This window comes from Danio rerio, chromosome 5, assembly GCF_049306965.1.
Source record: "Danio rerio strain Tuebingen ecotype United States chromosome 5, GRCz12tu, whole genome shotgun sequence".
Lineage (NCBI taxonomy): Eukaryota > Metazoa > Chordata > Actinopteri > Cypriniformes > Danionidae > Danio > Danio rerio.
Window position 1 is genome coordinate 14,690,428 of NC_133180.1, and position 12,207 is coordinate 14,702,634.

At 34.6% G+C, this 12,207-nt stretch overlaps 1 protein-coding gene across 1 annotated transcript in view; it reads left to right on the plus strand.

Moving 5' to 3' along the window:
- Positions 1–12,207, plus strand: part of hk2 (hexokinase 2) — a 140,685-nt gene that overhangs the window by 118,320 nt on the left and 10,158 nt on the right. The window contains 2 exon segments of the mRNA NM_213066.1: positions 6,526–6,681; positions 10,786–11,022. Coding sequence (NP_998231.1) covers positions 6,526–6,681; positions 10,786–11,022 — 393 coding nt within the window.

A 12,207-nucleotide genomic window follows, 5' to 3' on the forward strand; every position in this document is an offset into this window, starting at 1 on the left:
TTGTGAGCACCGCAGGGCGAGTGTTTTTAGTTCATTCATATGGAAGCTGATCATAATTATGCACCGTGTGAGCACTGATGCTAATCTTCCGTATAAATGAACTGAAAACCAAAAAAAACATGAAAACCCTGCTTTCCAGCACCAAGACCGTTAATACTGTGGTTGCCCGAATTTAACGTACAGCTGAAATCAGAATTTTTAGTCCTCCTGAATTATTAGCCCTCCTATATATTTTTTTTTCTCAAATTTTTGTTTAACACATTTTTAGACATAATAGTTTTGATAACTCATTTCTAATAACTGATTTCTTTTATCTTTGTCGTCATGACAGTAAATAATATTTTACTAGATATTTTTAAGACACTTTACAGCTTAAAGTGACATTTTAAGGCTTAACTAGGTTAATTAGGGTTAATTTGGCAAATTAAGGTAGTTAAGCAAATTATTATATAACAATGGTTTGTTCTGTAGACAATAAATATAAATATATTGCTTTTGAGGACCAATAATTTTGACCTTAAAATGGTTTTCAAAAAAAAAAAAAACTATGCTTTTATTCTAGCCGAAATAAAACAAATCATACTTTCTTCAGAAGAAAAAATATAATAGGAAATTTCCTGGCTCTGTTAAACATCATTTAGAAAATAAAGTTGCAAAAAATAAATAAATAAATCACAGAACGGCTAATAATTGTGACTTCAACTTTGTTGTGGAATATTCTGTGGGGTTATTAATGGCAGTGCACTAATTAAGGAAATAAGGAAAGTATAGTTTTTTTCTGCACATCATGACTATAACACATTAATGACATTATTAAAGTAATTAATCAGGTGATTGTTTGTAACAGAAATATCTTTTTTAAAAATGTATTAATTAATTTGTATATATATATATATTTTTACATTTGTAAGTGTCATTCCTTTTTTTCAGCCATGTTTCTGCAGTTGCTGGTGTATTCAGGGAAATGTCTCATACACTTTCATTTGTAGTGTGGCCTTGAAAATCACACAACACATGCAAATAGTATGGAACACAACTGAAGTCTTTCAGGGGGACCCTAAAACATGAGAGACCCGGCTATTTAGGTTATGCTTATTAGTCTAATGATATACAAAATATAAGGGATTAGTGTAATCAGAATGATAAAGTCCCCATGAACAGAAAGCTGCGATCGTTTTTTCCATGTTTTTTTTTCTACTGAAAGCTAAATGGATGTAGTAAAGTAGGCATTTTATTCACAAAGATTAGGAAATAAGTTTTAGAACAGTTATTACAACATAAGACACCTCTAGCTTATTATTTCTGTTTGTTGTCAAAGCTGAGAGTTGAAGCAGCGTGGAAAAGTATGTTAGCCCTGGCCAATATCTCAAAATCACGTAATCTGATAATTTAACTGAAAACAAACAGGAAGTGCGTTTTCAGATTTCAATTAAAGTTTAGACTTTAATTGACAAACTTTTTTTTTATGACATGCACAAATGGATTGTTTCTCACAAAACTGGCAATGTGAGCTAACAAAATCATATGTTTAGTTTAGATTTCTTGGGGACTTTAAAATAAGCAAAAAACGTACCTTTCAAACATCACCTACAACTTCACTGAGCAATAGTCACGGCTCAATAATCAAATCTCAGCCAGGTCCGTCAAATTTTAGGGTCCCCTTGAAACAATTGCATTGTGAGGAAACGCAGCACATTTTTGTGTTTGCGTTGTGAGGATTCGCAAAAAGTACAGTGAGGGAAAATGGTGTAATTTGCAAGTTTGTCCTCTGGAATTAATAACAAAAGAAAAAAAAATTGAGTGGGAGAGTTTAGCTGATGCGGTTAACGCAGTGGGGTCTGAACATCGCACTGAGTGAATTAAAAAAAGAAATGTTCCAATGTAAAGGTGCAAGTTAAGAGGAGAAAATACATTACACTAAATACATTAAATACATTTCTCTAGTTTCTCCTGGTGTTATTTGATTGTTATCACACATACAGTAACACATTTTTCAGATTGTATTTGTTTTGTTGTTGTATTGTTTGGATTTTTACCAAATCTGGCTCAACTCCATGTCAACAGCTCCTTTAGAAATATTACTCCCACTGTATGCTGTCACACCGATGATGATTTTTTCCTGAATAGCTGCCCTTTTTAATAATTGCATGTGTTTTCTTAAACTTCAGCATGTTAAGCTGTCTCTGCCACAACATCTTACCCCTATGACAATTGGGACACCCTTACCTCTTCAAATGTACAGGTAGATGAATGTAGGGGGTAGAATTGGGATTGGACCTAGTTTTTATTATTTTTTTGATGTTACTTTTTTTAAACTCAAATTCTCAAAATTTAAAATAATTACTTCTTGACCAAATATCGTCCTGTCCTAACAAACCATACATCTCTGGGAAGCTTATGTATTAGTGTATAAATCTCAATTTAAATAAATTGCCACTTTTTGGCTTTATGGTTCGTGGTCGCATATTAATCTCCACCAAATGCTTTCTAATACTGCAGACTATAGGAATTTTACTCAGCGGTAATCATGTTGAGATCATACCAAAGCATGTCGTCTGTGTTGTGGTCAGAGCTCTGGAGTGAGTAGGCCATGCCAGGTGGTGCGTTTTCTTCTGTTTAAGCCAGTCTGTTGTTCGTTTACTCATGTGCTTTGGGTTGTTGTCCTGTTGCATCACTCAGCTTCTGTTGAGATTATTCGGCGGACAGATGTCAGTACATTCATCTGCCAAATGTCCTGATTTTTCTATTGTCAATGGCAATCTGTCCAGCCCCAAGGCAGCCATCAAAGCAGCCCCAAAACCCTGCTGGCCTCCACCAGGCTTTATCGCTGGGATGAGATTTGATGTTAGTTTGCTGTGCAGGCACAACACATTATTGAATTATTCAATAGATAAACTAGTGTTCAACTGTAATTTTTTGTACTTTAATGCATTTTAACATTATTATTATAAATATATTTGGTAACACTTTTTAATAGATACACACTATGGATCATTTATTAAGCGTTGGCAAATAGTGAATTCATTATTTAAGCATTAACTCTACGTTAATAAACAGTTTATAAATACATCTGCAATTGCTGTATTTTTGACTAATATTTACCGGCCACTTTATTAGGTACACCTTACTAGTACCGGGTTGGACCCCATTTTGCCTTCAGAGCTGCTCTAATCCTTCATAGAATACATTCAACAAAGTACTGGAAATGTTCCTCAATATGAAGATTTTGGTCCATATTGACATGATAGCATCACGCAGTTGCTGCAGATTTGTCGGCTGCACATCCGTGATGCGAATTTCCCATTCCACCACATCGCAAATGCGCTCTATTGGATTCAGATCTGGTGACTGTGGAGGCCATTTGAGTACAGTGAACTTATTGTCATGTATAAGAAACCAGTCTGAGATGATTCACGCTTTATGACATGTTGCGTTATCCTGCTGGAAGTGTGTGTATCACTATGTGGTCATAAAGGGATGGACTTGGTCATCAACAATACTCGGGTAGTCTGTGGCGTTGCTCAATTGGTACTAATGGGCCCAAAGTGTGCCAAGAAAATATGCCCCACACCATTAAACCACCACCACCAGCCTGATCTGTTGATACACGGCAGGATGGATTCATGCTTTCATGTTGTTGACGCCAAATTCTGACCCTACCATTGGAATGTTGCAGCAGAAATCGAGACCAATCAGACCAGAAAACATTTTTCCAATCTTCTTTTAGTCCAATTTTGGTGAGCCTGTGTGTATTAGTAAACTAAATATGAAGAAATTTAATTTCTTTAAGTGCTGTGTTGCTCTTGTGCTTTGTTGTTTTGCATTATATTGTTTCCTTTAGTGTTTTTGTTATGTACAGACACAGGAAATTGTGAACTGAAAGCAGTCAATTTATTAATTGCTCTTAAAATTGATCTAGTTTTAATCAATAGTTGCTGTCTATATTGAAAATACTACCATACTGTTTGGGAATAAATCTGCAAAAAATTATTTTTCTTTCTTTTTTTTTTTCTTTCTTTCTTTCTTTCTTTCTTTCTTTCTTTCTTTCTTTCTTTCTTTCTTTCTTTCTTTCTTTCTTTCTTTCTTTCTTTCTTTCTTTCTTTCTTTCTTTCTTTCTTCTCCTTATTCCTTTTCATTTTCTTATTCCTCATTAGCCACGGCCATGTCACCCTGCAGCCCAAGACTGGTTACTCACTGAAGTTAAGCAGGGCTGAGCCTGGTCAGTACCTGGATGGGAGACCACTAGGGAACTCTAGGTTGCTGTTGGAAGTGGTGTTGGTGAGGCCAGCAGGGGGCGCTCAACCTGTAGTCTGTGTGAGTCCTAATGCCCTAGTAAAAGTGAAGGGGACAATACACTGTCAGTGGGCGCCGTCTTTCGGATGAGACGTTAAACCAAGGTCCTGACTCTCTGTGGTCATTAAAAATCCCATGGCACTTCTCATGAAAGAGCAGGGGTGGTACTCCCCGGTGTCCTGGCCAAAGTCCCTCTATCAGCCCTTACAATCATGGCCTTCCACCGAATTGGCTCTATCACTGTCTCTCCACTCCACCAATAGCTGGTGTGTGGTGAGCGCACTGGTGCCGTTGTCCTGTGACTGCTGTCGCATCATCCAAGTGGATGCTGCACACTGGTGGTGGTGTGGAGAGACCCCCCCTCATGATTGTGAAGCGCTTTGGGTGTTCGGCCATACACGATAAATGCCCTATATACATACACAATACATTACATTACATTACGTTACATTACATTACATTATTTCTGTCCCTTTTCCTCTCCTTATTTTTTTCATTATTCATTTCCTTATTTCCTTTCCTTTTCCTTTCCTTTCATTCTTTTTTTCTTTCATTTACATCTTCCTTTCCTTATCCTTTTCCTTAATTTTTTTCTTCCTCTCATTTCCTTCCTACTTTCTTTTTATTTTCCTTCTTTCCTCCTTTCCTTCTTTTCTTTTCTTTTCTTTTTCCTGTCCTATTCTATCTTTCTTTCTTTCTTTTTTCTTCTTATTCCTTTTCTTTTTCATTTTCTTATTTCTGTCCCTTTTTCTTTCCTTATTTTTTTCATTATTCATTTCATTTTTTCATTTCCTATCCTTCTTTCTTTTCTTTCCTTTCATTCTTTTTTCCTTTCATTTCCTTCTTCCTTTTCTTTTTCCTTTCCCTTAATTTTCTCTTTCCATTCATTTCCTTCTTTCTTTCTTTTCATTTCCTTCTTTCTTTCTTTTCATTTCCTTCTTTCTTTCCTTTCTTTTCATTTCCTTCTTACTTTCTTTTCATTTTCTTTCTTTCTTTCTTTCTTTCTTTCTTTCTTTTTCTTTCTTTCTTTTTCTTTCTTTTTTTCCTTTCTTTCTTTCTTTCTTCAGTTTAAACAATAGAGTGGACACTATGTCGTGAGGTTTTACAGTTGAATGAGGATGAGCACCCTCAATGTCGATCATTGTACAAGTCACCATTAACTAAAAGACTTGGGGATTTCCAATGGAGAATTTTGCATGGTGCTGTTGCTGTTACCTTTTATTTTATTTCAATTTTAAATCCTGACATTGGTCACAACTGCCTTTTCAGCTAGCATAGAGAAACAGTTTTTCATACATTTACACAATGTTTCAGACTTTAGTCTTTGCTTACGGTTTTAAAAAAGGTTTTTGTGTCTTTTGGAGAAACCTTTTCCATAAAAATTTTCATTTGTGGGTTCAAATGTTCAGAGGAAATGTTTTAAATGTCAACTTTTTATTTTTATTACCAAAATCTATAATGGTGGTGTATATAGTATTACAAAGCAAAATATTGAAGGGAATGTGAGCTACAACTTGTTTTTAAATTCTGTCAAATTAATTTTTTTAAGCTATGAATGATCTTTCTTCTATGTATGTGGTGTTAATATGGTGTCTTTTTCTAGTTTATTTATTTTTAGTTTTTCTTAATTGAGTTGACATTTTGTCTTTTTGGAGACTGCTAAGCACATCAAACTATTTCAGGTACGTTTCAGGTACATTTTAATGTAACCAAGTCAGACATTACAACAATTACCATAGAAACTAATTTAACCAGTTTCTTTTTTTAATGATTACAGCGAGGTGTTTGTACATCTCTTGTACATTACACAGATATACTCTACATAAATAGAGTGATATAAAAATAGCTAAATCCCCCGTAACTGACAATTATCAGTGTTTCAGTAGTAGTAATATTAGTAGTAGTAGTAGTACTAAACTTTATTGTCCTTAAAAGGAAATTTGTTGTGGGACATACAATAAAATAATACAAAAATATAGTAGTTATAGTAATAATAATAATAATAATTATTATTATTATTATAATTAACATAAACTCTTGTTAAATAAACCAATTGAAATGGGTACAAAAGATTTCTGGTATCAGTTCAACCTACACTACCAGAGGGAATCTGTTCATAATGTGAATACAAAAAAAAATGTTGGATCATGTTTGTTATGTATAATTATTATGAATTACTAAATCTGTCACTGTATGCATTATTTAGTGAGAAATATTTTGTGTCTCTTTTAGATATGAGAAGATGATCAGTGGGATGTATCTTGGAGAGATTGTCAGAAATGTCCTGTTGCACTTTACTGCCAAGGGTCTGCTTTTCCGAGGCAAACTTTCAGAGAGACTGAAAACTCGCGGGATCTTCGAGACCAAGTTCTTGTCGCAGATTGAAAGGTTTGTTTGTCAAGATTACCTACTTGAATAGTTAGCATTGGCTAAAGCTGGTGAAAAATAAGAGATAGTACATCCAGCCGGTTATGGCAGAATATGGCTGTTGTAGAAGACTGAAGTGCTTTATTCTGTAACAACAACAACTGCCTTTGTGTTCTTTATGCCACTTATTACACTGGTATTGCCACAAAACATAAAAATTAAAAGACATAGTTTTAAGTAATTGTTTATTAAGATGACGCTAAAGATTCAAAAACAGCTGGGTGACAAACAATAATATAAATGGATGTGAACATTAGGTAAGGGATGAAATGTATTCAACCGGTTATGGTTGAATGAAGGCTGACAGGTTTATTAGTCTATTTTATGATACTGAATGGCTTTATTCTGTGATAACAACTCCCTGGGTATTATTTATATAGCTTATTACATTGGTATTGCCACAAAACATAAAGTATAGACAGAAAACATTGTTTCAAGCTGTACTTGTTTATTAATGTTATTTAAGCATACACTAGCCCAAGTATTATTCAGTAACAACATGGTGCTAAAATGTCAAAACAGCTGGGTGATAGACAAGCATATAAATGGATTTCAATGATAAGTAAGGGATAAAATACATTCAGCCGGTTATGGCAGAATAAAGGCAGACAGGTTAATTAGTCTGTTAGATGAGACTGAATAGCTTTATTCTGTTATAACAGCTGCCTGGGTGTTCTTTATCACAATTATTATATGGGCATTGCCACAAAACATGAAAATTAGAAGACATTTTTTAAGCTGTAATTGTTTATTGACTCTTTAAACACAAAGATGACTGAAACAAAAATAGCTGAATGGAGCATACGCTACTTATTATTCAGTAACAAATAAATAGATGTGAATGTATTCACTGACGCACAAGATGATTTAAAGGACCCACGAGCCTGTGTTATCAGTTTCAGCAAGCGTTATCATGGAATAACTTACTTTGCAATGACTGACCAATTAGAATGAAGTATTTCATGTAACATACTTAGTATAATTTTGTGCCTCATAGCAGAGCCAGATGGTGCTGCTTGTTTCTCTGCGGTCGTATCTGTTCATGCAAATTGAGTTGAACAGCAGTTCAGTGTGAGCCTATGTTTGTCCACATGTGAATAAAAGTTTGATTGACCCTGCAACAGCTTCAAAGAGAAGTGCTTGAATTAAGCGAAGAACACAAATATTTCTGGAATGTAGTTTAAAGGCATATTAAACAGCTCTGAGGTTTTCAATATCACCATCAACAAGAACAACACTGTGCATGGACAATCCACATAAAAGAGGATAAATATTATGGTGTATGATTGGAAAACACTCATACATACAGTACAGTTTAATGCAAAAGTTTGGTTAGCCCTCTGTGGCTGCATAATAATGTCCTCTTTCTTTAGTAGAGAGGATCACATTGAAATGTCATTCGGCTTCTAGAGAAACCTAGATAATGTCATTGTGTAACAGTATTAAGATGTGTAAAATTAAATTGAAAGCTATGCAAAAGTTTGTGCACCTTCTCTTTTGTGTGGATTTCAAAACCTGTAGTCACTTAATGCTGATGGATTACAACACAGAATTGATTTGAGTGAGTCAGTGAACCTTAACAATCATAACGCCGGTGTCACCGATCATGACAAAATATATTTAAGATAGGTGATTGCTAGCTGTGCTTCTCCGTATTGTGAACCAGAAAGTAGAAACAATGGTTCTTGAAAGATCTTCTTAATTAACTAAAAACTAGTAATATTTACCAACATTATTTAGGAGAAGGATGCAAAAAGCTCTCAAAGAGTCTTACTATATTTCATAGTCAGAAATATAGTAAGAAAATGGAAGGCCTCAAGAACAGTTCTGGTAAAGGAAAAATGTGGTAAGCTGAACAATATCTGAAAGGCAAAGGTAAATAATGTTTAGGATGATCACAAACAAAGCACAGACCACTTCCAAAGAGCTCCAGGAATGTCTGATAATGTCATTGTACATTGTTCAACAATTCAGTGCACCCTTCACAAAGCAGCTCAATGGAAGGTGATTGCAGAAGAAGACTTTTTGGCATTCTGCCAACAAGAAGAGTCATTTGAGGTATGCAAAGGCTCATCTGGACAAGCCTGAATCATTTTGGAAAAATATACTGTGGGCAGATGCCACAACCATAGGCACTTTGCATGAAGAAAAAAGAACACAGCATTCAAGGAGAAGAACCTGCTTCCTACTGTAAAATATGGTGGAGGGTCCATCATGCTGTGGAGATGTGTATCAAGCACAGGTACTGGGAACCTTGCCAAAGTTAAAGGTTGCATGGTTCCACCCAGTATCAGCAGATTCTTAAGAACAATGTTCAGGAATCAGTCAAGAGGCTGAAGTTACCACAGGGTTTGATGTTTCAGCATGACAATTATCCAAAGCACAGTTCCAGATTAACCAAGGAATTCATGCTCGGACACGATACAAAGATCTAAAATCACCATCCCAGTCCCCAGACTTGAACATCATCGAAAATCAATGGATTAATTTGAAAATGCTCTGTGCCCATCAAACCTGACTGAACTGGAGAAATTTTGCAAGGATAATGCCTTCAGCAAAAAATCAAGCACATATTGCTGGCTATAAGAAGCATCTACAGCAGGGCTGCTCAACCCTGTTCCTGGAGAACCCTGTTCTCTACCTTCCTGCAAAGTTCAGCTCCAACCCTGATCAAACACACCTGAACCAAATGAATTAAAACCCGAACAGCATAATTACAGGCAGGTGTGTTTGATTTGGGTTGCAACTGAAATCTGCTGGAAGATAGTTCTCCAGGAACAGGGTTGAGCACTCCTCATCTACAGGCTGTTATTTCAGCAAAAGGTGGCTGTACAGAATATTGTTGTCATCATTCTGTTGAGGTGCCCAAATTTTTGCACCTGTCTGTTTTTGTTATGATTTGAATTGTATTGCATATGTTTATTTAATTAAGTGTTATGACAGAACTGAAATGTTGCTTTTCCCTAGGGTATTAAATAAATGCTAATTAAACTGCTGCTTTGAAAGGCCAGCAGACTATGGCTAGATATTCTAAAAAATATCAGGGGTGTCCAAGCTTTTGCATGAAACTGTATGATTTTCATTATATTTATAATATTATTGTACATATTTGCTTCATTACATGATGAGATATTATTATGGTAATTGCTGTTATTAGGCTATAAAACTTGTATTTATACTTGGGCTTGAGATTTTGACACATTTTTTTTTCAATTCAATAAAATTCAATTCCTCTTTAGTTTTATAGCGATTTTACAATGAAGATTGTGTCAAAGCAACTTAACATAAAAGATTATAGTAAACTGACACTCTGTCAGTCCAGTTTTCAGAGTTTAATCATACTACAAACCTTATACATGTATTTTTGTAATAGTAAAAATCTTATCATAATACAAACCTTATACAGTAAATACGTGTCAACATGTTAATGAGGTGTTGTGTGATTTATATCTATGATTTAATACAAGTTTTATAAATAATTAGAATTATAAATATTACCTCAGATTTGTGAAGTGTACATCTGGTTGACATTTGTTTGACGATCAAGGAGTAGCTTTACCTGCAATAAATATCTAGTTTGATTTCTATAAATGCACTTGAAAGAAATAGAAGATTGACATTTATTGTGATTAATTATTCAAATCGATCTACGAACAATTATATTTTTTGTCATTATCATCCAGCTTTCTACCTGAGCCCTTATGGGGCTTTTGCGCTTCTTAAAAAAATGACATTCAAATGCTAAGCACGCCGATTATGTCCAAAATTATTTGATAAGCCTGAGGCGTCTTTGGCATAAATAATTAGATTGTGATTAAACCTAAAACAAAACGGCACAGCGGTAATATTCAAACCTGCGAAATCTGGCTTGATTTTTGCATATCTTTCTATTTATATTCCATCTCGGTTTATTGGGCTTTGGGGCAAAATATCGCCACTGTGTCTGTTAACCTTGATTTAATTACATTTTTGTCCTATGGAAGGAGAGATGCAAAGATATGTTTGTATTTGACTTTCGATTATTATTATTATTATCAGTCAAATTAATCGAGCTCTCTTTTGCAGTGATCGTTTGGCATTGAGGCAGGTCCGCTCCATCCTGCAGCATCTGGGTTTGACCAGCAGTACATGTGACGACAGTATTCTTGTGAAGGAGGTTTGCAGCGTCGTGTCCAAACGGGCAGCACAGTTGTGTGGAGCTGGTCTGGCAGCCGTGGTGGATAAAATCCGTCTGAACCGTGGCCTCAATCAGCTCAGCATCACAGTTGGAGTGGACGGCACGCTCTACAAACTTCACCCACAGTGAGTGATCACACAGCAGGATGCTGGTGTTAATGCAATAGATAAAACCACAATCTTTATTGCAGATAATTTATTGTCTTTATTAAGAGACAATATAATCTCTTACAAGAGTGTCCTGGCCAAGATGAGCTTTCAAATTGGCAAGGTAGGACTGCGATTGGAGAAAAAGAAAAACATAGATTTTTAAATTTAGTTTTTCTGCTATATATTTTGTAATGTGAATACAATTATACCATTGTGTGTTATGATTTATATATAAATCTTTATATATATATATATATATATATATATATATATATATATATTTTGCCATGTGAAAGAAACCTAAATAACAAGCTAGGAAGTGGCAAAATGCCAAGTAAAACTTGATTTAACTGAAAGAAATTTTGACAAACTTTGAAATTTTATCATACAGTGTCAGTCATACAGTGGGGGGAAATGAGTATTCACACGTCACCATTTTTCTCAAAATATTTCTAAAAATGCTGTTGACTTGAAATGTTCACCAGATGTTGGAAGCAACCAGCGAAATCCATATGTGCAAAGAAAACAAAGTTGATTAGTTTACAAATTAAGTTATGGGTAGGGCCAGACGGAATCTGCGGGCATTTTTTGCTATTTCTGCTAAGAATTTTGTAAAAAATCTGCAGATTTATGCGCAATGATTTTGAGAGAATCATAACTAAAAACTTAATATATGAACTAAAATATAATGCATTTTAAACTTTCATTTAATGTTTACAATGCAAATCCAATTACATCCATTTTATTTGGTAAACAAAACCAGTCTCATATAATATCTCTACTAAAAGAAAGAAAACAAACTGTATTGTAAATAATTTATATAAATACTTTCATAATAGTCAATAATATTACTGTAATTCATTTAAAAACTTAATAAATATACATTTACAAACATTTACGCAATAAATGGAATCATTGATGGTCTAAAAATCAGCGGAAATCTCCAGAATTCTGATTGCGCAGATTCCGTGTGGGCCTGCCTATGACTCATTTGTGCTCTGACCACATTTGCTTGGTTGTACTCTATATCAATTTAGTATTTAGTCTTTTAAAACCTTGTTGTAATACATTGAGCCACTAAACAATGTTCTTATGACTTTCTTCTAAAGTAAAAAAACGCGAATTACTTCCAAACACTTCAGATATAGTTTGGTGTTGGTA